The following is a 27,270-nucleotide window of genomic DNA, read 5'->3' as shown; positions in this document are numbered from 1 at the left end:
TCTTCACGGCACTGGGGTTCGTGCTGTGCAACTGAATCGTAATACAGAAGGATCTTCTCTTTGAGAAGAAATTCCATTGCAGTGGGTCCTTTGACTTTGCTTTTTGGAAGCTTTTGGGAAGTAGAGAAAGAACATTGCCTCATGCTTCTGACTGAGATTAAACCCTCAGTTTAGATACGAGTTCTTCATGTTTCATTCATACTAAAGTATTTCAGAATGAAATACATTTTCTTTTCTTTTGTGGTGTTCGTTGTGGACACTGAATAAACATGAGCAGATATAAAACGTTGAATTGTGGTTTACTGAATATGTTTCAACAAAATCCCTTATAATTAAGAATAATTTAGAGTACCAGTTGAATGTAACGTGCTATTTTCATCCCAGATTGAATGATATCAAAGTGGATCAAATTTTATAGTAAAATAACTTAATACATTTAAGACAAAATCTAGGATAACTGAATGTTCTCATTAGTAAATCTTTACTCCTTTAACCTGATTAGATGGTAATGCAATGCAGAATACAAAACACCCAATGTATGTAACCAGGCTGTGTGAGTCCCCAGGGTCTGCGAATCATCAGAAACCATCAAAATTCAAAACAGACACAAATAAAAGTGCAAATAAGGGCAATACAAAAGCAACTCTGCTAAGCTTAGGGGAAAAAAAAAAAAAAAAAAAGAGTGAAAGAAAGGAAGGAAAGAGGAGGAAGGAAGGAAGGAAAGAAAATCCACCAATGGAGACTCAGCTCTATTAAATGAGTATTTCTTCCTCTGGTTCTGTGCCAGTCATTTAAGAGCACATTCATACTTGAAAGTGCCTTCATTAACAGGATGTGCAAACGTAACAGTAGAATTTCTGGCTTTTTATATAATGTTATAGAGCACAAAGCTAGCAGGTAAATACTCTAAATATGAAGCTCCTAAGCATCAAGAGTCTGTTTCCACATTAAATACCTTAGTGAACAGTTCTCATGAAGACTGATTATTACTTTGTAAGGACAGTTTACATTGTCCATCTGTCTTTCTAATGGCAAGAGAAGAGAGAAATAAGCATTGTTTATTCCTGGATGAGACATGAAACAATGCAGCATGTGTACCACTTCTCATGTCAGGCACCTACTGGTCTGAAGTGATACCATCTTCTGTAACTTAAAAGAAAATCAATTAGTGAATATTACACCACAGAAAGTTTTTGTTTCATTTACTTCAGGTACTGGTGATCTCTTTCAGGAACAGCAAGTTGAGAGATAGTCCACATTTATAATTCCCTGTTAACTGTCAGATGACAGTTTCCACAGGTCTGCCATTTTTACCAATGGCAATGGGATAAGAGAAAAACAAGGCAGAAAAGTTCCCTGGAGTTTAAAGTCTATTGCTGTGTGAGGAACAGCTGCTTGTAGGTTTTATTTATTTTAAAGGAATAGGTTGGAAAGCAAGGCATGCTTCATTTTGTGTAAGTAAGACCTGGACATAAGCAGGGCCAAATATATTCAGGCTAAAGTAGCCATATTGTGCCAAAGCCACAAAAAGCCAAAGTTCTCCCAATGCACTGCTTAGTGAAACTGTACTAATTAAGTGTGATCGTTTCTGAACATAACTTGAAAATGAATAATATTAGATCAGCATGACAGACCTGATATGTTCCATATTTAATCCTTTCCTCTATTTCTCATCCATTTCTCTTTTCAGTTTTCCAATATGAATTGCAGGACTTAACCCTGAAAGAACGTACCTACATTTGTAGAAGTAAATGAAGTTACTGAAGATTTCTTAGAAGCGAAAATAATAATTTCAGCTTTGACCATCTGGGAAACTACAGTATGCAGAGTAAGTATTTTAGTTTAGCTTTATACTAAACCAATCAAAAAGTGTTATTTCCATGATTTTTAAATATTAGTGTTTCATAGATACTAATATGAGAAGTATCTAAAATATCACAATTTCATGGCCTCAAAATTCCCAGTCTCATATGAACTATTTTTTGTAGAAGAAATGCACTACCTTGGATGACTGCTTTGTACAGCTGTTGCAAAACCCCTCCATTAACTAAAAAAGTTTTTAATTAATTTTTAGTTACAATTACCTTGCATTTATTTAGATCCCCCTCATCTGCCAGACACAAAAGAGAATAATGCAGCAGGTAGACTTAAGGTTTGAGGAGGGCACAGATGGTTTTATCTGCTTGTTGAGAGCAGAAGGCAATTATGCAGCAGAGGAAGAATGTGGAATCAGAAATCACCTAGCTTCAGACACGCTTCTCTGCCTTTTAAACTTCTCATTGTAGTTTTTATATATGTTTTAATAGAAAACAAATTTCTCAACCAGAAATTCTATACCGGAGTGTGAAAGCACTCTGGATTAAAAGAAAAGCAAGCTGAAGTATAAAATGGCTTTAGAATCTCTGATAAGCACAGATTGCTTTCCAGGAAAAAAAAAAATTAAAAAAGGATTTAGAAGAAATTTTTATATATAATGAAAATCTAAAATTGTGGTATTGATATCCTAGTGTTAGTAACAAATGTTAGATTTTTGGCTGATACTTTTCCCTCCTTTTACATTTAAATATTCATTTGTTTTAAAACAAAGTTTCACAGCTTGACCAATTGACATTTAACCATTTGAAAATGTAAGTTCTTTCAATTACATAATACTAGTAAAACTGATAGTAATTAAGTTACCAAATTGTTTTCAGTTATAAAATCCATTTTTGGCTCCCTTATGTTTGGTTGAAAGCATTCCCTGCACAAGCTTGAGTTTTCCTGAGAATGTTGAGACAAAGGCTGACTCAGAAGAGAGCAAAATGGATGAAAATATCCAGTAGCTCTCTGTCAACTCTGAGAATTAAAAAAAAAAAAAAAATTGAGAGGATTCTAGACCTTGAAACAGCTATTTTAAATCAAGCTGTATACAGGGCTTTTGTCATCTTTGTTAAAAGTTTGTCAACATTTGCCAGTGATAAGTCTTTGAAATATAAATATCATGTGCTATCCCTGGCACCACAGAGTATAAAGTAGATCTCTTGAAAGCATGGTTTTGATCTCACTGCTCTGACTAGAGAGCTGCTGCAGAACCTACTTTCTCTTGATTAGAAGTAATTTTCCTCTACTGGCACCTGAAATTTACACTTGGTCTTCAGTTTTTGAAATAACAGAATTCATTTGCTTAAATACTCCTTTTGCTTCCCTGATGCAACAGCTGCATCATATTTCCTCTCAGCACTTTTTGGTTTTGCTGAGCTGGTCAACTTCTTTTAATCTCTTATCTGCTCATCCCTGTCATCTGGTAGCCTTTCTCTGCAAAGTTAAATAGTTTGATTTATTCCTAGGGCTTAGGTGACTACCAGTGTGATTTTACTGGATTTTTTTTTCCAACAAGGCCAAATTTGAACTTATAGCTAAAACCTTTGTAGGTTGGCACTCACAAACCAAAGACTATCAGAACTACAGCTGCCAGGCCACTGCTCCACCACCACAGACTGACCACGCAAATCCCATCCTCACAGCTCTTACCTCCCATCTGAGGACACCTATCATCCTCGCTGAGGAGCTGAACAGGATACTTCCAGAATGGAGATATGTAGACAAAGCTGATCTCTCTACCTAATAGTTACTCGCCATGGTTGCAGACTGCTTGCAACGTGGGCCAGAAGCATGGAGAGCAAGGGCAAGCAGGCACCAGACCTGATGGGCAGGAGGCTGTTTTTCATATGCTCCTGGTGATTTGCTCAGCCGTGCTTAGCTAGGAAGAGGAAAAAGCCTCATGATCTGAATGCAGAGAGGACAAACACCGGAACCAGCTTGCTGAAGGAAAGGGCAGGAGAAATACAGCTGGACTGACAGCCTGAAGGACAAACACTGAGACTGGCTGAGTATGGGAATACAATCTAGGGGCTGGAGCTGAAGAGAAAAAGCATTTAAGGGCTCAACAGCCTGCATAAAGACTAGAGGATAAACAGAGCTGCAGGACAACAGCTGGGACAAGTGACTGTGCTGGACCAGGGGAGAATCAAGGATCTGATGAGCTGTTGTGAAACTGGTAGTGCCTCAGCAAAAGGCTCTGAATGAGGTTACGTGATGAACAAGGCAGGCAGGAACTGAGGAGACAGTCTCCAAGAAGAGAGACAAACAGGAGCCAAGGAAGGTAAAAAGGGGGCCTCAGGGAGACACAGAAATCAAAGAGCTGGTTAGACAAGTACCTCTGAGCACCAAGGTGACTGAGCCTGGGGCTGGATTCTTAGGGACTGAGACACAGGAATGACACAAGGACTAACAGAGCAAGAGAAGGGCTGGGGTCAGCAGAGAAGCAAGTAGTGGGAAGCATGGCTGAGCAAGCAGGAAAAAGGAGCCAGCGGTGGGATGGAGGCAGGCCAGGAGCAGGCTGGAAGGAATGGGGCAAAAGTAGTAAAGCTTAGAGAGAATGTGCACAAAAAAGCACATTCCCTGGGGAGTCTGTAGGAAACTGTAAGGAACTCCACCAACAGCAAATACCTGAAAGTTCCTCTAGAAAATTAACTCTTCCCCTGTATTATTGATTCACATGGAGGAATACAAATACTGTCAATTTCTGAGTTACAGTAGCAGAAATTTCAATGGCATAGTTCAAGGGACAAAACCTGATGAGCCACACAACAGGGCTTTCTTTTTAAGTAAATTATTTTCAACAGTAAAATCTTTTAACACCAGGTTCCTGCTAAAGTACTGTTCTTAAGGTTACAAAAATCAAGCAGTAAAATGTTACTAAATCCCTCAATCCCCTTAATTCAGCCTTTTTATTTCCACATCATGATGCAGTCATAACAATCTGGTCATACACTATTACATCCACAGTCGCTAGCCCCTGTTTAGTGCAAGTGATGGATGATATTCACTCCATAAACAGTTGCTCAGTATTTGGTTTTGCCATATGCTGTTCAGTGGGCAGCCCCAAAACTTTTTTTTTATGCTACTGAAATAACGATGTGAAGAAAAAGCTATTTTGTAGACTGTTCTGTGGTGCTCTTCACTACAGTGAATCTATCTAACTGCATTGTATACGACTGCTTCACAATTAATAATGATCTTCTGCATTATACAGGGGACAAACTGAAACCAATAGATCAATTTTGGTACCCGAGATCAAACTAGCGACAGGAATCTCATTTTTAAGAGTTACTAGAATCACACAATAATACTCAGAGCCTGGACACGTGGAGTTCCGTGGTAAGTGGCAGTTTGAGAACTTTAATAAACCTAACTACTTTCTGTAAGTCAGGCACTTAGAAAATGGAGGATAAAGTATTTTAAGCCTGTTGATCGGCAAGTTCACAGTGACCTTGTGCCCATCATTCTTCAAGGCAGCACTCACTGCTTTTTATAGAAATAAAAGATCCTTTCTTCTCTTGCAATCTCCTGTTTTATTCATTTACACACTCTACAACTTCTGCAGTAAGACTCCCACACATAAGAGTCATCTCAAGAGCACTTCCATCCTACAATGGATGTACAGAGTACATCCTGGAATGAAGAGTATGCCAGCACACATTTACAGTCTATATGGCAATGTAGATGCATAGTCAACTGAAGTAAAGCTGCACACGTAACATTAATTCCAGCATTTCCTAACATTTGAATACCTGCCTTTGTCAGTCTGTTCTTTTAACATAATAGCCAGGTGCAATGTTCTATATAAATACTAGTGGATAATGGAGTCCCTTGCTATATAAAGATGTACTGTTTATGTGCTACAGTAGGATGTTATACAATACAACTCTGAAGACTGACTCCTGAGGAAGAGGAAACATCTGCATTTAGAGTATAATTACTAGGCATCCGAGAGACAATTACTGGTCATTTTAAGCTGTGCAAACACCACTACTGTAACAAAATCATAGCTGATTAATGATGTTTTAACCTGCTTCTGCTACTGTACAGAAAACCACTAGAAAAACAATAATCATTTTAAATCTCAAATCAAGTTCTTAGCACTTTATTGTTGTATTTTAACCAAAAAATATTTTTAAATGTGTAAAGACATCACCTCCGTGACCTACAAGTAAGAAACCTGCAAGAAATCTCTTCAAAATCCTAAACTATCTAGGGGCTGGGCAAAAAGAATGGAAGAAATGGGCAACTTCTAGCATGCAATAGATGAGCTGCAGGCTGGAGAAGGAAAAGAAGCTAAAAGGAAGTCAGGAGCAAGCAACAAGGGAGGAGGTCACAGAAACTAACAGAAAAGTAGGAAAGAGCCTTTGTGCAAAACTGCTTCAAAAGGGTTTATGAGTGGATTTATCTGCTGTAAGAAAAGCAGTGAAACACAGAAGTCCAAGAAACAGGTGCAAACAGTCTCTTGGTAGGCATGTGTGTGTTTGGAAAGGGAGAGAGCGCTTTAAAGTCAACCTAATGTCTACTGAAGGCTCTCCATTTATTTTGAAGGCGACAAATGCAACTTACACACTTAGACTGGGCACGTCAAGATATTTTTCAAGATGTTAAGATGCTTAAAACTTGTTAAAATCTTTATAAATTAATCACTTAATAAACCCTCTCCAGTTCTTCTTAAAATCAATATCAATATCCTTTAGATACTGAAGCAAAAACTACACTCATTGTTTCCTTTTTATCTTCATTCATGTTCTTTGCATTTCTTCACTGTATTCATCCTGAGAGTGAATGTGTGCTTCGTGTGCTCAAAGATTTGTCACATGTTGAGAGCATTAATAGAATGTTAAAAAAAAATGAAGATGAAAGAAGATATGGTTGTGCTTTGCCATATCTGCTTCTAAATGTGATTCACAAGAGACACAATCCAACCCAAGAAGATGTCTCCAAAAGCAAGCTATGAATGTAGCCTGTAGATTAAATAGCTAATAGTTGGAATTAACCAAGTCTTGTGCAGTGTGATGAGTAATTTTGGTATGTCATCTGAATTGGGTCACTCAAAATATCAAGTAAAGTACATCTTGATATTGGAAAAACAGTAAATAGCATCAGATTAAGAATAAAAATGGAAATTACGTAATGAGATTAAAAAAAAAAACACCTCAAAAGGCCTTCAAAACAATTTTTCCACAGGAAATATTTCATCTGAAGTAACACAAGTGTCAACTAATACCTATACTTCTGTTACTGATCTGGTATCAAACATTTTTAAAACATCATGTTTTTCTTATGGAATTGTGATACTGTTTCTTTTTTTCTCCCCCTCACAAATAAATAAAGGTTTAAATACATAAAAGCAAAAACCAGGATAGCTGAATAAGACTGGATGGTGTGGCTCTTGGTCTTAAATGCATTATAAACTGATTAACTTTGCTTTCCAGTCTGCGTCATCAGACTCTTTACAGTGTAAGCTTCACCTCAGTCACAGGAGTCTCAGTGGAGCCAAACGAGGCTGCTTACATCAGTAGACTTTTAACACATGCACCTGAAAGTGAAGGAACAAGGCTTGCTTACAGCCTCTGTAGTCTCGTCTGCCACTTGTAGAGATCCTGCCACGACAAATCTAAGTGTAAATTTTGATAGGCATCATCTTAAATAACCTGGGTGCTTGAATGAGTCAGGTGATTTAGAAGCACTTCACACGGTTTAACAATGAAGATATCAAAAGATGCTGCTTTGAGAGCATCTCTTTTCAGCTATGTATTTAAACACACAGGATAGATTAGAATTGTCAGAACTGTATGCCTAACTGACTCCACAGCACAGAAGCTAGGCACCTCTACACTAACTCAAGGTTATCAGTCAGTTCCAGGCCACCACAGACAAACAAACTTAATAATTTACAGAGCGATATAATCTTGCTTCAGATTAGACCACAATGAAAAACACAGATAATATTTACAAAACACTTGTAATAAAACTCTTCCATTTGCACAGTTAAAAACTCATCCTGGAGAAATATCTCTCGACAGCAGCAAACTCATAAAAGGTTCCTTTTCACAAAAAAAATCCCCTTTTGCAGAAAATTTAACTACTATTCAGGATGAGCTATCTGATTCTTGAAAGGAGATACATAAGGCTCCTTTGACTTGCCTGAAGTCATGCTAATTTAAAGAACACAGTCCTGCTTCTTCTCAGATGTTCTCCATTGTGTTAAAAAAATTCAAAGCACACTTAGGTAATAGGTATCCATGCTCTTCTTTGTGTGAAGCAGGCCTTGAACTGTGACCCATACAGAACAGCTCAAATAACACAACTACCAATGAGAAGACCTAAAGTGTACAATATTTAACATTGTCATAAAAGAGGTAAACTGCACAGTATTATGCTGATGTTTCACTGCAAGAAGATGAACAAAATCAAGTTTTAAAGGATATTAACTATTTCTTGTAAAGATCAGTATTAAGCCAAAGCATAGGAAGGTATTAAAATCAGAAGAAACTGATGTTCTGTTTCTGCAAACATCTGCTCATGGAGATTTTCAGAGAAAAAAGTATTCAGGAATGTTATTCCCAAACATACACCTAATTTAGTTATGACATGATACTCAAAAGATCTCAGTTTGCTATGAAGGATGTGAGAAATTAGCCAAGCAAATGGAGATAGTTTTGATTAAGTCCAGGAAAATGAAAAAAACATATTTACATGCAATAATGTCAACTAAATTCAAGATGATCTGAAGTAGCAGAAAGCTTAGCATTTAAACTTCAAATAAAAATTTTAAAGAAATATGTGAAAAGTGTTTGTTATGTTATTGTAAGCGTTATTATATATCTTAATAGAGAGGCAACACAGGCTAACATACATTAGGGCTGATTAAGCAAAAATTTCCTGGAGCAAAGAAAAAGTTTTCCACAAAGCTGTTTTGTAATTGCTTTGGAAATACCTCTTATCAGAATACAGGAACAAAAACAAAGTACAGAATAGGTCAAAAAGCAATGGAAATAATCATATAGAGAAATGTTTTATGAGCAGAAATTATATCTTCTAATTAGCAGACATGATACATCATTTTTCCAAGCAATGACTAAGCAGGAGATGGCCAGAACTGCCTATAAATAGTTCCATAGTGAAAACATCAAGGCAATAGATGATTTATTTATAGTGCCTCAAGTGAGCAGAACTAGGAATAACAGGAAAAAATAATGGAAAACGATGGAGAATTATGCAGACTAACAAGCATTTCCGGCACTAAGTCATGTAAAACTGTATGAAGCCAAGGGCCAGAAGTATCATTATTTAAGATGTCAAGACTAAGCAGAGCAAAGCTGCATCAAACTGAAGGATGGATGACTTTCTGGTTCTGAGGAACTTTGCAACACTGCAATGATTTGTCATGGCACAAACCTTACGTATGCTGTCACCATGACATCAATAATACATTGAGAATAACTTAGAATGTCCATGAGAATGCAATTGGTGACTTATGTTTTCTAGATTGTAGTAACAATAATATATATATTTTTTTTTAATAATGTGAGTTCATCAAGGCTTTAGAACAAAAGACCATCAAAAGAAGTATATAAAATTGCATAGGAGATACACAGCAAAAGCTATTTCAAGATACTGATACAATGGAGACAGCTTTGAGAGAAGTTTATACTAAGCCTAGGATTTATTATTGTTTCAGTGGTAAGACTTGTCAAACACCAGCAGATCTGTGAAATGCAGTGAAACTGAAGTTACACAGTAACTGCGCCGGTTTCCTGTTCTTTCACTATTTATTTTTACTGATCCTGAAGTCTCTGACATGTTTCTAACTTAAGGGAAACATAGAACTCTATTAGCTTCACTAAAGCCTATTTTGTTGCTTAGAGCATTTCCACAGTTTTAGTTCTTTAATTCAGCACCACCAATTGCTTTTTTTTAAATCTCCATGATGATAATCAGCAACAGTTGGTAATAGCCTCAGCAACTATAGATGAACCTACTTTCAGAATTGGTCTACCAGAGAAGAAAATGAGACTACATATTGAGTATTGTTTTCAGTTTTGGACTCCTTACTACAAAGAAGATATTAAGGCTCTGCCAAAGAATGGCAATGAAGCTGTGAAGGATCTGGAGTACAAGTCTTATGGGGAACAGCTGAGGGAACCAAGGTTTAGTCTGGAGAAGAGGAGGCTGAGGGGAGACTATCATGCTCTACAATTGCCTGAAAGGAGACTATAGAAAGATAAGGGGTTGGCCTTTCTTCCTAGATGAGTAAGAATAGAACAAGAGGTAATAGCCTCAAATTGCACCGGGGAGGTTCAGGTTGGATATTAGGAAAAGAATTCTTGGAAAGAGTAGTGAAGTATTGGAATATTCCACCCAGAGAGGTGGTAGAGTTACTATCTGTTACAGCAGCAGGGCCAGCACGATGAGAAAGCGTCACAAAGAAAAAGAAGGATGCTCACCCATCTCCAAAGATCTAGGCTCACAGAAAGACTCCACAAAGGAGAGAACACCAGTAAGAGGAGTCACCTCAGTGGTAGTCAGCCCTTAAATGAGGTCTGAGCCTGGCTCCACCCCTTCAATTGCACAGGTAAATTACCTTCACCTGCCTTTCCAGGGTTGAGAGGTCTTTTCCCCAGATGCTCAATCAGTAGTTCAGGCTGTGGCTGAACAGTTACCATACACTATCCCTGAAGGTGTTCAAGGAAAGTGTAGATGGAGCACTGAGGGATGTGGTTTAGTGGGCATAGTGATAGGTTGATGGTCAGACAAGATGATCTTAATGGTCTTTTCCAACCTTTATGATTCTATGAAAATTAAGAACAAACAAATAAGAAAGGGAATTAATAAAAATTAGTCTGAAGAGCAAGGTAGGATGGGAGAGAAAGGAACAGGGTAGAGAGGAAAAAGTTTTAAAAAGATAAGATACATCAGATCAAACTAAGCAATAAGAATGGCAGCAGAGTAAAACAAATAACAGAGAAGTAGAAACAGAAAGAACAGTGGAAACTGGGAAGCAGTGAAGTGAAAGCAGAGAAACTAAGTATACTAGCTAATAGGTAAAACTTGTGGCTGGTGCTGGCAAATTCGGCATTCCTTTCTGTGCAGAAGTTTCTTGCTCTCAAGCAATACACTTCCACCAAAGAATGCTCTTTTTTGAATTAACTTCAGAGCTTCCTGGTAGGTCTTGGTAATGCATTAACAGAAATCCTGCAAGGTTCAGAAATCCTGGAGCAGCCTTGAGACAATCTTTAATTGGGTATGCTTAATGGTTACCTTTTTAATAATACTGCCTTACTGGAAGTAGTTCAAGCCTCTTAACGTAGGTGCAGATAGGTTAGTCATCAAATGCATTGAAAAGGTGAATACTTATTAAAAAGAGAAATACACTATGTCTGCAAGACATTTAATTATTTTTACACACATTCACATTAGGAATTGTCATATTTCCTCCCTAAAAGTAGGATATAAAAATTAAAAGAACTATGTATATCTTGATCAGCTATGTATAGATCAAGCTGAAGAGCAAAGAGCAATAAGATTCTATGCAAATTTTGTTGAGCAAAAGTATTATAAAAACTATATAAAGCAAAAGAGACCTCAAAAATTGTATGCAGTAATGAGGTTTAATATAAATTTGGTTCAGTACATAGATTCTCTGATAAATTTAGTGAGGAATTTCAATAATATCTGATCTCAGTTTCAATTATATGCTACAAAAATCTGTTAAATAATATCAGTATAAAACTATCAAATAAAATATATGACTATTAACTATTTGCTGAATATTAAATCAAAATTCAAAAAACCCCTCTTCAGAACTGTTTTGTTTTTTTTTTTTTTAATTATGAATCAGCGTTAGGTGAACTCTTACACTGTTGCATGTGGAGTCATCACTGTACATGAGAACTGAAAAGATCTTTAAAATTGAGGAACAGAATACAGATGGCTCAAAACTCAGAATCATATTACATGCCCCTATAGTGTACTTTCAGTGCCACTTATCTCTATGGGTAGAATACTTACTGGTTTTCGAGTTGGTGTAACTTGAACGGAATGATAAAATTCTGGTTGCACTCGGCTGCTTTTCTTGATTTTCCTTTTTCTTACAGAGGTCTCCTGCTCGCTTAGATGGTGAGCTTCTACTAAAGGCTGTGTTTCCTCAAGGCGAGGTGCTACACGTCTTCTGGCATGACGAGGACTTGATCTAAAGCCCTGCAACAGAAAAAACAATCATCGTGTTTAACATCTCCTACAGTAGAGCCATCTAACAACACAGAAATCATACAGGATCTTAACAAGGACAACACTGAGGTACAAGCATGCTCATTTTAAATTAATATAATGTCCATATATACTGCATGTAACAATAAAAGGATGTTGCCATGTGCTATGAATATCACATTTGTTTCATATATTTGAATTACGTATGTTACTGACGCAGCTAGTAGTGATAACTCCTCTTGCTTTTCTGTATGAGCCCACATTAGTTGTAAGTAAATAATTATAATTTAAAATTTATAATTAAATGTTCCAAGTTCTCTCATGGCCTCATGAGAAATTGTTTTAGGGAGTATGAGCAGAAAATATGCTTTTTTTTTTTTTCCTGAATGAAAGTGAAGAAAAAATTGGTAGCTAGCAACACAATGACCACTAACCATTCTTGTTAAGAGTTCTGATGCTGCTAGATCTAGGAGGAGACCTTACCATTTGGAATAGAAGAGTTATGAAAGATAGCTGTCTTTTGCTTAATATCTGGGAAATACACGCATATTTGGCCAAAATAATGAACTTAGGAAAAGCTGTCCTTTACAAAAGCTTCACAGAGGTTTGCTGTGAAAATTTCTGGACATCACCCAGAATGTCTTACAGCCTTACAACAGTTTCATTTATTTAATGGTAACAGGTATAATGCTAAGCCCTGTATTACTACTCGCAGAAATTTACACAGAGCATTCTCATGTTTTCCTGGGTTCCCTCAACACCAATCATCATGAGCATGCAGGAGCCTCCCACCAGGCCAGGCTGAAAATCAGTTTCATTTCCTTGGTCCCACCAGCTTTGAGAACAGATGGGCCAGATCTATGTCCTTAGTGACAGTCTGGAGTTTAAGGACTTCATTCCCTTTCAAAACAAGGAATAGACACAACAAATTTCTGATTTTCTACCTTCTTTTTCCTTTCAGTGAAATGTTTCTATCAATGTCCTTATTCAACAAATCCAGCAATCAAAAATATCCTGTTCATATAGAGAGCAGAGCTTCTACAAATTAGGATTTTAGTTAAAACTGCAGCAATCCATGCTGTGAGCCTCAGTGTCCTGAGCTCCTGTCAGTTGAAAACTAGTGGGAACATTAAATTTCTTTATAAACTTGCTGTTCTTTCTTGCCCCTTACTTTTTGCTTTTAAACTACAAATTCAGCATAGAAAAGTTATGTTAAAATGTTATGTTCACAGACAGAGGTAATCAAAAGTCAACTGGGTGGCTTTTTGTGCAAATTGGATTGATTCCTCTAATGTTCATGCCGCTGCAAGGGAAAAGACCTGCAGTATATTCTGGGCACTACAGATGGACAGTTATTTTAGCTCTTTAAGAAAATGCTCCTGATGCCAAAACACACAAACATAACACACAAAATACTTACATATACATGCTGGTAATTACAACTGACATATCTTGCATGCAACATGATGTGAAAAGGCTGAATTGCCAAAATGAAATATCAGCACTTGGATAAACTTAACTTCTCATAGCAACCTTCTATTGCTAGACAGGAATGGACCCTAGCCCTACTTAGTCCATGTAGGAGGTTGAGTCTGTACATATGCTGCATCAGGACTATGAAGTATATATGACAAAGATGCAGCCCAAATTTCCTGAATCCTTATTTACAATCCGTCCTACACTACTGAAGCCAAAGAGTTGTTCAGGCTATATGCAGGAGCTGACTTTGATTCCCTGTATCTTTAATAGAAGCATATTTCTGCACATCAACCAAGACACACAGCAGGGAAGCTACTGCAGCCAATAGACCTGCACAGATTTAGGAAGGCCTCTAAACATTCCAATACATAAATCTATGAATGAGACATTCCATCATGCTATTGCAATGGGAGAAGCTTTTGCCCCATTTTCTCTCTGCACACTGTAAAATAGCTGACATATTTGCAGTGTATCATCCATCATGATACTAAGGCCAGTCAGGATAACAGGACAAAAATACAACACAAGGAGCCTACCATTACATAGCTTACTTGTAGAATTATTTTTTTTTTCTTTTGCAAAAAATAGTAGTGTGCACTGGGGATTATTCCACAATAAAAGAAAATACTCTTTAAGAGACCAAAATACTCAGCAAAACTGTTTTGATTTTCTAAATGTAAAACAGATTATGATTCATTCACAGATAATGGCAACTGGGGCTGTGTCAGGGGAGGGTCAGGCTATATACATGACACTTCAGTTTCTCCCTTACCACACTCCCATCCTGCTAGCAAGATAAAACTCTTTGGGAAAGTATGTTTATGTAAGAGAAGAATTTGGTAGAAGCTAAGCAGCTCTAGAAGTGCTTACAGATGCATGCCAAATAGGGTTTTAAGTATCTGGGTCTCCCACTGAATGACTTCCCCTCAAAATACTTCAAGATATACTAATTGAGTATTGTGCTTCAATACTAAAAAGTCACTTCTGATTTCCTAAACGGTCTGTTTATGCACAGCGCATCTCCTTTATATTTGGTATATATTTTTTCTCTTCTGCTAGCAAGAAAATGAAATCTTTATCTCTTTAAGAGCTCATCTGCTTCTGCTGCCGAAGCTTATTCTTCACTTGAAGTCATAATCTGTCTGCATTGGCGTGAGTGGTTACTCTGGAGAGGATTATAATGCGATGAAGGCAGAGGATCATGATTTCAGGTGGAAAATTGATTCCTTACCAACAAAGATAATATTACAAGGGCAGAGTCCTTAGACCAAAACCTGAAGTGCTTACTCATTCCTGCAACAAGACTTTGCAGAGGTGCAAAGAAATGCAGAAAACACTTAAGAGTGATGCAGTGTAAGGGAGTTGCTATTCCTCACTCAGTGCAAAAACTAGATCTGCCAGAGATTCCTTCAACAGTGAAATTAATAGAGGCACCATGTGCCACCTGTGTTGTTATCCTTCAGTTGAGCCCAAAGTTGAAAACTTGCCATACTAACACGGCAATCAAATTAAAAAAAAAAAAAAAAAAGAAATTGAAAATGACCAAAATATTTATTTGTTTGGTAAATAAAGCACTATTTTAGATGGCAAGCCAGAGATGGAGAGCGGACAAGTATTACAAAGTGTTCATGGACACAGTACACAGTCTGAGACCAAGCCACTGAGGAAGCATTAGAGATTTTAAGATGATGCAAGGCAACATGAGGTTGCTCTAACACTGTTAAGCAATTTGTACTTTCCAGAGTCATGTGAATGCTGTGTCACTGGACAATGACAAATCTCTTCTTCTTTGCCTTGAGAGATAGCTGTTCCTTCCTGAACCCTACTGCTTCATTCATTTTTCTATCTCCATAATAAACAATGACACAAGGCAAACCGATCAAGTACTACTTCAAATACATGTTTTTAGAAGATCTCTTTTCTTCTAACACTATTGTACAAAGAGCACAGGTTTACACCATAAGGTATTCTTCCTTAAAGAAAAAACAGAACCAGTTTTTATGTATCACGGAGAAACTCAAGAAACAAAAAGACCGGAGATTATCTTCTCTCCAAAATCATTCATGCTTGTTCTTCTAGTTAGCTCCCTAAAGGAAAGATTTCTGCCTTTGGAAGAAGGCTGGGAAGATCTAGATTTTAGCTGAGCTTTGTGAATTAATCCTTTTATGCCTTCTCTAAACGTTGTGGGTATTTTTTTCTAGAATGAAGAGTGGTAACATTGAATAGACCTGTTGTGTCCAACATTTCATCTAAACTAATGATGAATGTTCCAAATTGGCACCGTGTGCCAATGAGCACAGTTGACTGGTTGTATAAAATGAATTCCATGGTAAGATGCTCCATTAAAAAAGCATCTTCCTTGCCAGCCAAATTTTAGGATCACACCTCTGATTCAGTGCCTGATTTGTGTGTACAGAAACACTGCGTGGGATGACTCTGACCAAAGCTCAGCAGATCTATATCTCTATAGCTACCTGAAGGGAGTTTGTCGTGAGCTGGGGGTCGGTCTCTTCTCTCATGTAACTGGTGATAGGACTAGAGGGAATGGCCTCAAGTTGTGCCAGGGGAGATTCAGGTTGGATGTTAGGAAATACTGCTTTTCTGAAAGAGTGGTCAAGTGCTGGAATGAGCTGCCCAGGGAGGTGGTGGAGTCAGCAACCCTGGAGGTGTTTAACAAACATTTAGACGTTGTGTTGAGGGACATGGTTTAGCGAGAACTATTGGTGATAAGAGGACGGTTGGACTGAATGATCTTGTAGGTCTGTTCCAACCCTGGTAATTCTGTGATTGATTCTATGATCTCCACAGGCTCTTTGGAACAGGTGAAGTCGGTGGGTCAGACGAACATGGAGCGACTGCTTCTCTCCACTGGCCATAAATGAAGCCCAGGCTGACTGCTTCACTCACAGATGGCTATGCTCCAAGTGTCCAAGATTAAACAGTACGAATCTGACTCATGATGAACATGAGGAATTTGGTCTGCCTTGGATCCTTCCATCTACATTGTACCAACAGGCTTTCTCTTATTTTCATCTTCCTATAGAAATAATTGCAGTCTTTTTCCATCAGTTTTTGTGCGAGAGTTTTACATGTCCTTATTCATTAACATAACTTCCTGGATCCACATAATTTAGCACAGTATTCTTATTAATTTTTATTATTGATATACATATAATTGTATTGTGTGATTTTCCATTCCATTTAAATATTTCCCATCTCATCATCTTTTTTGATCAAGTTATCCGACAGAGCTCCTCAATGAACTGTAATTCGAAAGATCCTTTCTGGAGACCATGACCTTAAAAATTAACGAAGTGCATATATGATTTTTCTCTGCAATATGACCAGCTCTTGAATATCATGTGTATTCATTTATCCCATTTTTCAGAATTTGATGTGGTCTGGTATTTGATAATACTCTGCAGGCTTTATGTCATTGTCTATTTCCCTTCCTACTTCATTCATTAATATTAAAAGCAGGATTTTGAACCTTCTTAAATAACCTCCCTAATTTTTGCCATTAATGAGGACATTTTGGATAATATATGAAACTTTTTTCCTTTTACTTACTTCATTTTTCTACTTTTATTTTTAATTGTTCACCTGATGTTTTAATAGAGCCATATGAACACAGCAATTCTATCCTATGAGTGCATTATTGCTTTTGTGACACAAATCTTTGCTCCATTCTCTAGTTATGCTGTTTATTAATTCACCTGGTTCTTTTTTTCCCTCTATTCTAGCCTTTTACAATCCCTACTGCCTTCATCATGCATTACCTACTACCGTATTAATTCTTCATCTTTTCCAATATGAATTTTATGTAGAATATATTGGGAGTTAGAATTCTAATTTTGTAGCTTAATCTTTCCAGCAAGCGTGTATTTTCAGAGTCATCAAACATTAAGAGATGTAATACTGTCTTATCTGATGTCTAGATGCATTAACTTCAGTGGACAATGAACTGCAACTCATTTTACCTTCTGGCAGAGCTTCAGTAAACTGCAGAAAAACTGCTAGTCAGCAGTAAGCAACACTGCAGCACACCAGCAGAAATGGCAATTGAACTCGAATATATTTGCAAATGCCTTCACAGATATTTGGGTGAGTTTCTTAGCTTAAATGACAAGCCTACTCACATCGTGGACCAACGGAAGCCAGTCGATGTAATCTTTTTGGATTTCAGCAAACCTTCCAATACTATTTCTCACAGTATCCTTTTGGACACAGTGTCCACCATACAGCTAGGCAAGTACATATATGATGGGTGAACAGCAAGTTGAGAGGTCAGGCTCACAGGCTTATAGTAAGTGGGGTTACATCAGGCTGGCAGTCACTCTTTAGTGGGGTTCCCCTGGGCTTCATTTTAGGTCCGGTACTCTCTTATTTTTGTCAATGACTTGAACACAGAACTTGAAGGTATTCTAAGTCTGTGGACAACACTAAATTAGGAGGAGCTGTTGACTACTTCAAGGATAGAGAGACCTTGCAGAGAAACTATGACAAAATAGAAGGCAGGACAATCACCAACTGTATGAAGTTTAACAAAAGCAAGTGCCAAATTCTGCGCCTGCAACAGAGAAACCTGTCTTTGCTTACAGATTGGGGTATAAGAGGCTAGAGAGCAACCCTATGGAAAGGATTCTGGTTGACAGCAAGTTGGACATGAGCCAGCAGTGTGCCCTGACAGCTCAAAGGGCCAATGCACCCTAAGGTGCCCCAGGCCCCACACTACCACTGGGAGAGGGGAGGGGTCGTCCTGCTCTGCTCTGTGCTGTGCGGCCTCACCTCCAGCACCGTGTGCAGGTTTGGAGTACCACATTATAAGAAGGACATAAGACTATTCAATGTCCAAAGGAGGACTATAAAAATGATGAAGGGTCTGGAGGACAAGACATAAGAGGAGCGCTGAGGTCCCTTGCTGTGCTCAACGCAGAGCAGAGGAGCTGAAGGGAGGCCTGATGGTGGCTGCAGCTCCTCACAGGGAGCGGAGGGGCAGCGCTGAGCTCTGCTCTGTGTGACAGCAACAGGGCCCGAGGGAACGGCATGGAGCTGTGTCAGGGAAGGGGTAGCTGGGGGTTAGGGACAGGTCATGCACCAGAAGGTGGTGGGCATGGAACAGGCTGCCCAGAGCAGTGGGCACAGCTCTGAGCTGCCAAAATTGAAGGATTTGGATAATGCTCTCAGCCATTGGGTTTGAATTTTCAGTTGTTCAGTGGTTCTGAAGCTGGACTCAGTGATCCTTGTGGGTCCGTTCCAACTCAGAATCTTCCAAGAAATGCACTTTTGCAAGTACATTAATGAACATCAAAGCCAAAGGAAAGATCTCCAACCTTGTGTGCTTGCTTTTAAGGTTTCTGACAATGGTTGTGTGGATGAGAACGGTCATCTATTTATCCCTGTCAATTAATGATGTCAAGAATGGTCTTTGAATTGTCAGTTACTGCCTGCTTAAAGCTTGGAAACTTTCATGTATATGGAACCTACAACATCTTACAGCCTGGAGAAATTAGTATGCACAGTACCAGAACCACTCTCAAGACTCTGGAGTTCTGAGCTGTTTTGCAGGCAGGCTGAAATAGAACTTAACCCTCAAGCTGAAGTGCTTACTGGAACAAAAAGGGCAGGTTTAATTAAATATTAAATCCATTTATTGTATCAAATTCCCCTTCAAACTGAAAGAGAGAACTTAATGAGTGTTTCTGCTACATATATTTAAATATATATACATGCACCTATACTGTAAGACCAGCTTTAATTTTGAAAGTGACTAAGATTGTTTTACTTCCCTTCTCTCACAGTGACTTCCATCCTAAATGTGCTTAGTTTACAAACTAACAAAGGGACAAGAAATACAGTACTTATATAACTGCCAGTCCTGTAAATTCAACTCCAAATCCAGGATTCACATTAATACTTATACAATAAAGAACTGTTTATTAAAGCTAGGTCTTAGTATTTGCTCTTTCTTGGTTCTAACAGCTTCCAAAATATACAGTGTAATTCCCCCCCCCCCCCTTTTTTTTTGTGGCTCTATTAATCTTTTTATTTATTTAATCTTAGCTTGGGGTAACTCCTATAAAGATCTAATCAACAGTTAAACATCAAATGTAACATTCCATATTCAATTTTCACTCTCATTAACAAGCTTCCACTGGTGCTTCTTTGCACACATTCTATTTATCTTGTGAGATTTTATTCTTAGCCTCTGAAGCCCAAATTCTAAACACTGCAGGTATTATTTCTTAGATATTGAAGACTGTGATTTGACATGTGCCAAATAATACTAATTTTTCTAAGTCCAAACTTTCAAGACAATTACAAGCAATTGTCTTTTATATAACCTGAGATTATTTTTCCAACCCGGTTCATGAAATACAGTATCAGCAACCTGCCTTCCAGCTTCTAAATGAGCACAAAAGTACAACAAATGAGCAACAAATACAAGCCCTCATGTGATCCTAGATTTTAGATGGATGAATGAATTTGGAGTATAACTTTTAATAATCCATGCTGTATTGCACTGCTGATTTACATGTGCTTGGTTGTTATGCTTTTTGTTTTTTTATCTCAAAGACAGAATTCCTAACAAAGTAAGCAAGATTGATAGGAAAATTTGATGATATGTAAGCAAATAACTGGTGCCCCCAGTTACACCTGAAGGTACCTTTTAAGTACTCTTTCCTGTCTAAATCTATAAACCACAGAAGCTAGTCTGTTGCATGATTCTCTAACAAGAAGTTTGCAGTTATACACTGCTATTTTGCCTTTCTCAGCCCTTGTGATAGCTTGTCTCAGTTCCTTCACTATTACTCAGGGCACTACAATTCTATAGGAGGAATGGAACAGTTATTTAAGAACAAAAATAAATTGAAGTACTGTTTGATCTGCAAAATACAATCACATTTAGAACACACGAGGTTACTCCCAAGCATTTCTCCTCAGCACAATCAGTATATGGTGTATAACCTTTGTCTGCCACCAGGAAATAACTACCAAAACAGCCTTTTAAATATTAAAAATAAAGTAGGAAAGAGAATAAGATACACGCACTGTTAAACCACACAACTGCTGCCCAATATGTAGAAAGAAATTCTCATCTATCCAGTGCATTTCTTTGAAGTGCAAAGTGGAGAGAGAATTTATGCCACCTCAGAATGTAAAGAGACGTCCTCTTAACCAAAGTAAATACATAACTAAAGAGATTTAACAGGCATATATGTACATACATATATATGCAAGATACCTGGGGTGGAATTCAGGTATCTATTAGGATATCTGGATTCATATACCGAAGTTTACATATCCGAATGAGTATCTCTGTTTGGAGCTAGTCTAAAACTCCTTTTATAGTCAATGAAAATCGCAGTCAGTGCAGTCAGTGAGGCTTGAAGAGCTCAGCTCATCCTAAAGGAGACAACTACTCTAGGTCAGCTGAATAGCTCTATGGACTATAAAACTGTAAATGCTTATGAAGAGCTTATCTTGCTGTATACAAGGATGCTGTTTTTGCAAAGTCACTTTCCAACTCTGCTTACACTTTACACGCATGAAGGTGGCAGCAACAGATCAGAGAGGAATGATGCCTTGCCCTAGTTGTATCATTTTACTCGTTAGAACAAAAGAGAAGAATAAATGTAATACCTCAATCTAACATGATTACGCATTTCAGTGTAGTCTAGATATCCATAAATAAAGCTTTGTAAGAACTGTGTTCAAAATCAAGTTTGCTCTGTTTACCTTGCCACCCTGAAGCCGAGAGCTGTTGTTCTAACAGCTGAGTGGACAGCAGTGATAAGGACATTGGCACAAGCTGTGAGAAACCATGTCTGCCCAAGTGTCAAATGTAGCTAGTTTCCACAGCTGATGTCATACTTTTGCACTTCAGCCATAACTCATGTTTCATTGCTGCTGATGAGTCAGGAAGAACCAACCACTAACTCTCCTTGAGGCAAGGCCACAAGGCACAAGGAACACAGCTGGGGCTCAAACGATTTGGATAGAAGAAGCACCCAGATAACAAGTGCGCAGGCACACAGCTCATAGGTGAACTAGAAGCACAAGGAATCAGATCAAATATAACCAGTCATGGTAGCGCTAGGTCAAGATCAGTCATATCAGCAGTGAGTGTAAACACCTAATTAAGCATCTCTGCGACAGTGCTAAGTCCTTGACTAAGAGATGTGGAGGAGCCAAGCATTCTGTTGCCAAGTCTGAAGCCTGATGTGCCCTCCAGACTGCACATTATGGAGGCAGGTTGAGAAGCCATGGATCTGTTCACTTTTGATGTGGCTGAGTCAAACAAGCCAAGCCCAAATGAACCTACTTCTGTACAACAGTGAGGTGACCTTACCCTGTGCTCAGCACGGTTCTTCCACAGCATACCCAACGAGCCACTCTTCAAAAAGCCTGGGAGTTGCATTTCCATGCCCTAGGAAAACATGTACAATAGCCCAGGAGCCAAAAGAGCTTTGAGGGTAGTACTATCATGCTCATGCACAGCTTGCTTTCATTAAATAGCCTTTTGTACTGAGTTATTTCTGAAAGTGGATACACAACCTGATCTGTCATTTTTGTAATCTAACCACAGTAACTGAGAAATCAGTGTACGTGGTTAAGCTTTTCTGAGCTGTACATGGTCTGTGGACCCCTGCACAATCCTTTGCATCTGTATAAGAGTCACTTCTGCAGCTGATGTGGTAACACATGTGATAACCACAGGTATGACCTCAGCTACTTTAATTCACAGTTTCAATCTGGGGTTAATTTCAGCCAGTAAAAGACAGCTAGATGCTCTCATTCTATACATGGGTACAGACACACGCAGACAAGCTGTGCTCTACCTATATCCCCTTGAAATCACCACGGCTTCACGTTTGCTTGCAAGCAGCAGCTCGTATGCACCAGGATTGTAAACTGTAAACTGGCGTGCAACATAGCTGAAGCTACAATCATAACTAAGATATGCATTTCCAGAGATAAAAAGAAACACTGAGAATTCGTACTGTAAGTATATGAATACTTTCATGACAGCTGTTGGCATGATTGTAACAATGAGAAATTAAAAAATAAGAATTGTTATTGTGTGCCAGATCATAATGCAGTGATTATCCCTATCCTGTCAGAGAGCTATGAGGATGTGTTCATTTATAATGCAGGTCCCAAAACGCAATGTATTGAGACCATGTCTTACCTATTGATATGGACTGTGACACAATGTCAGCACTTCATCAAATGATTGATGGAGCTGAGAAGGAATCCCCTCAGCATTTCAATGCTCTGCCTTCTGTCAGAAGCCGGAATAGAGCTGCAGGAAACCAGACAGCTATAGAAATATATAGGGCATTTCTACACTGCACTGTAGCACAAAGCAAAAGCACCTAGGTTACCTCATCTGGAGTTAGCTCAGGAACCCAAGTGATCTTGCTGCAGCAGCTGGGGAATTGCCATCTATTTTGTGATACGACTGCCAAGCAGGCTGTTTCTCAGCATAGGCCAATGCTTGCTGGGCTGTCTAAATACAGTGCTGCAGTGAATAAAGCTAACAGTTATGGATAGACAAAGTACTATATGCAGAATCTCAGTAGTACCTCACCTGCAATCTACTGTAGGGAACTTGTTTTAGCAGGGGGATTGGACTAGATGATCCCCAGAGGTCCCTTCCAACTCCTGCAATTCTGTGATTCTGTACTGTGTTACAGCACAGTGTGACATATTCTGCTTGGGCCATGTCACTAGACGTTGTGAGAAATGGATAGAAGGACTTGTCTTTATACAGTATAACCTATAGTTACAGATTTCTACTCACTCCTATACATAAGGGCTTTCATACATCTACGAAAACAATTTATTTTTGCTTTTGTCTATGATTTATTTTCCCTTGAACCTGTTCCTTAACTCTTACAACCACTAATGGAAAAACAGCTTAGATATCCTGGGGGAAAAACATGTCAAACACCAAGGTAAAACATTTCCAGGCTGATGAAGCTCTGTAAAGATGAAGAGACAGCCTATGAATAGGTGCATGAATGTATTTTTCTGGCTAGTCCTGTACATTTCTGTTGCTCCTTGAATGCACTTCCTCCAATCAAATGGAAGAGTGAATTCAGCTCGGAGGGTCTGCTGATTTCTCTTTTCATTGGAGCAATGTATATCTAGAGCAGTTTATAAATAACTCCACAACGCTTGGGATGAGTTATAGTGCCAATCTTCAAAGACTATTCATTACTGCTTTATAAGATATCAAGAATTGTATTTTTAGGCAATTGTCTTACAATTAGCCTCAGAAGGGAGATGGTTACGACTAAACTATGCCTGCAAATAAATTCATGACAACTTCTTCTGGGCATTCATTATTGGCAAAATCAACACATGTATTTACTGCAGATTTTTCAACTGTAGTTCTTAGCTAATGGAGGATTTAGCAAATTTATTTGCTCTTAAAAATTATCATTAGATTTGGCTGACCTGTATATATATATAGTCTATTCTACAAACAAAATGGGAATTCTGCAGAACTCCAATGACAAAATGTTATTTGTCATTTGCTACAGCTATGGTCTATATACACCACCATCCCTCCACAGTCTTTCCATACAGGGTCAATTCATGTTTGCCTTCCTCATGCGGCCAGTCCCAGCAGCATGCACCAGTTTTAAGAGAAGTCAGAATTTATGGTGGACTGTAAAGCTTTGATGGATTTGCTTCCTAGCAGGATTATGCCTGCAGGTCACAGTGGAACCATTCACATAAAGCTTGCCCAAAATATACGAGTCAAAATAAAATAAATGCAAAAAGATACAATATTGTTCCTGACTACCCACAGACAATGAGACCTTCCAATCCTGAGATAATTGTATTTCTAATTTAAAAGATGAGATAAGGGAAAACTGTAAAGCTGAGAGAGAATTTCAGGCAAAAGATTTATAAATCCATCAGATTTTTTTTCCCCAATAAGAACCATCATATTAGCAATTAGTACAAGTATCCCTTTCCAATCTCATCAAAAAAACAACACTACTTAAAAATTCAGCATGAGAACCTGCCTACTCACAAACTCCTGCCTTCATATCATGAGATTTTAAGAATTGTATCACTTGGATTCATTCTATAAGCCAGTCATTTGCAGCAGGCTTGCATCTCCAAGCCTTGTGAGAAGCCTCCAGCCTGCATACATTCAAGATTGCTCTGCAAGAAAAAGAGCTAGTAGCTTCTCCCTTAATGGAAAGGTAAAAATCTCATGTAATCCTATGATTCCAGAAGCTTAGACAACACGGAGAAATAATTAGGAAAGAAACTGAAATCACAAGTGGCAACACAAACATGTTAAAGAGTGTTTTCAAATTGTAAAGTATGGAAAACATTCAAACCTCTTTGTAAAGTGAATGCTGCTGAACACTTAAACCTGTCAAGCCCTCAAGTACTCAGAGAAAATTAATATACTCAATGAAAAAACAAATTCCTACAGGGAGTGAAGGAAGCATGAAGTAACTGAATTACTAGCATCATGTAAATCTTTCAATATACAATGAATAAGAATTAAAATATATATATATATTGGATCACAATCCCTATTTTGGTAACACTGTCACTGAGTTACACTGTAATTTTGATGTAGTTTTTTGCAAAGTACAAACATGCAGTGCTACAACTGATTCTCAAAGAGGGGAGGGAACAGTTAAAACAGCTACTCATCAAAGTCTGATTTGTCACGTAGGCAATGAATATTTCTGCTGGAAATTCACTTGTTTTCTCTTTTACAGCCATGGCATATCTAGGTCTACCTCAGATTAGAAACATTAACTATTCTGGGTGCGATTCCTTTGTTAGTTCAGGGAATATCTCTAATGCCTGAGTAATCGAGGGCATCCTAAGGGTAGTTACAATGAACTTAAAGAAGCGTAACAACAAATATATCAAAAACAGGTCTGACAAACTTAAGATAGTAGTAAATGAATGCTAGTGGGACACCACTGTGCTATCTTGTAAACTCTCTCATCTTCTTGCTGGTTAATTTTTCTGCCATGAAGCACGTCTAACAAAGGCAGGCTTTAACCTACTTTATATTCATAACGATTCATGCAAATTTACCTCTTTTTGAGGCAGGGGGTCAAGTGTTTCAAGTTCATTCTGCAGTGAGGAATATCTGCATAGACTTTTGCAGTATAATAATGAGAGGTTTTGCAGAGACATTAAAATCAAGACCCACAAAAATAGACAAAGCATTTGTGGATGAAACCCTCCACTAGCATGTAAAACTCATAACAAGGTATCTGATAAGGGTGATAAGTACATTTTCAAATTTAATATTTACCCTCCCATCGTGTGTCTTTTTTTTTTTTTTTTTTTTTTTTTTTAATGTGGGGTTCAGCACTGAAGTGATAGAGCAGCTCTCTGCTGGGGACAAAGACAGCGCAGGCATGCACCACAAGAGCTATGGCTCCGGCAAGGAACTTCAATATAAATTTGCTACACATCTATTTTTTCCAAATATAAGGCTTTGCTGGCTGGCAGCCAATCATGCAGGAATTGCCAACCGCTCTGTAGATTGAGCAATTATAATTCTCTGTGCAGTGCCACTAGACCACCTGCACATTCATGTGGGATGCAAGTCATATCGAACCCAGCTCTCAGGCGATGAATGCTATTTGGTATCAAACTCTTCTTCGTTATCTTTTATCATCATTAAGGAACAGCATTTATAATTGTGCCTAACAGACAATTCAGCATAGAGAAAGCCAGCAGCTGGACTTAGTGATGTCAAATGCAGAGTTGATGTTATGTTCATTTTTGGAGGAGAATAAAATACAACTATACAAAGCTTCCATTTCCATGCATCATGCTTTTGTCAGCACCCTGTTGGAGCTAGAAGTGCATAATGCTTTGTGTTGATATAGATACTGAGAACATCAAATTCTGTTTAAATAGTGTTGCCAACATTTCCATGTGAGCATATCTGTAATTTGTTACTAATCAATTCAATCAGATTCATTAATAAAAGGTTTTACTTTAAAAAAAAAAACAAAAAAAACACAAAACTAGAAAATAAAAATGTAATGATGTCACATGAGTCATCGTTTTCTCTTAAGAATCAAAAGTCCATGACCAGAAATGAGAGGGAAAACAGCTCCACCATTACTCAGATGGATAGCTAGGACCATTAGCAGGTGCCTTACTCTGTTGAAACATAATATAGAAAACTATGAAAGAATCTAATAGTCCTTTATGCTTTATCCTACTGTGGTTCCGTAAGTGGAGATTTCTATGAAATGTGTCTGCCTTTAACCAGGTGATATACAAATAATTGCACGGTGGTTTACTGAAAATGAATGAGTCACTTTGTAAACTTCCCTTCTAAGAGTCGACACTCAGAACCACACGTACTTCAACTCAGAGTAACACAACCTCAATTTCTGTCTGGGCTTAATCGCAAAGTAACACTGCATAGCAACCCACTGTTTCCTATTGGAGGAACGAAGCCTCGACAAATGCCCTGGCTCCTGGAGGGACATCTCTGTCAGCTTGCTTAGTGCAGCACTCAGCATCCAGTCACGAGAACAGAACGGACTTCTCAGAGTTAAAGAGAGGTCTCTCTGCTAACTACACTCCATGTGTCATCTCTTTGCAATAATGTGAAATACCATTTTTGACATAGGAGTTTAATTTCCACCAGAAAGCACATTGCAACAACTGTATCACATGCACACTTTTTAAAAT

At 38.1% G+C, this 27,270-nt stretch overlaps 1 protein-coding gene and 1 long non-coding RNA gene across 27 annotated transcripts in view; one reads left to right on the top strand and one right to left on the bottom strand.

Moving 5' to 3' along the window:
- Positions 1-26,618, top strand: part of LOC146545073 (uncharacterized) — a 30,934-nt gene extending 4,316 nt beyond the window's left edge. Inside the window, exons 2-5 of the long non-coding RNA XR_014881562.1 lie at positions 1,691-1,828; positions 3,411-5,199; positions 11,964-12,165; positions 16,363-26,618. This is a non-coding gene — a long non-coding RNA (uncharacterized LOC146545073). The remainder of the gene's footprint in view (positions 1-1,690; positions 1,829-3,410; positions 5,200-11,963; positions 12,166-16,362) is intronic.
- The window catches only part of DST (dystonin), a 297,979-nt gene that overhangs the window by 269,376 nt on the left and 1,333 nt on the right, over positions 1-27,270 (bottom strand). For all 26 annotated transcript variants that reach the window (XM_085217868.1, XM_085217869.1, XM_085217848.1 and 23 more), the window contains exon 3: positions 11,878-12,066. In XM_085217868.1, the coding sequence (XP_085073994.1) occupies positions 11,878-12,066 (189 nt within the window). The remainder of the gene's footprint in view (positions 1-11,877; positions 12,067-27,270) is intronic.

This window comes from Meleagris gallopavo, chromosome 2 (genome assembly GCF_905368555.1).
Source record: "Meleagris gallopavo chromosome 2, MGAL_WU_HG_1.1, whole genome shotgun sequence".
In the NCBI taxonomy this organism is placed as follows: Eukaryota; Metazoa; Chordata; class Aves; order Galliformes; family Phasianidae; genus Meleagris; species Meleagris gallopavo.
This window is presented reverse-complemented; position numbering and strand designations above follow the sequence as displayed.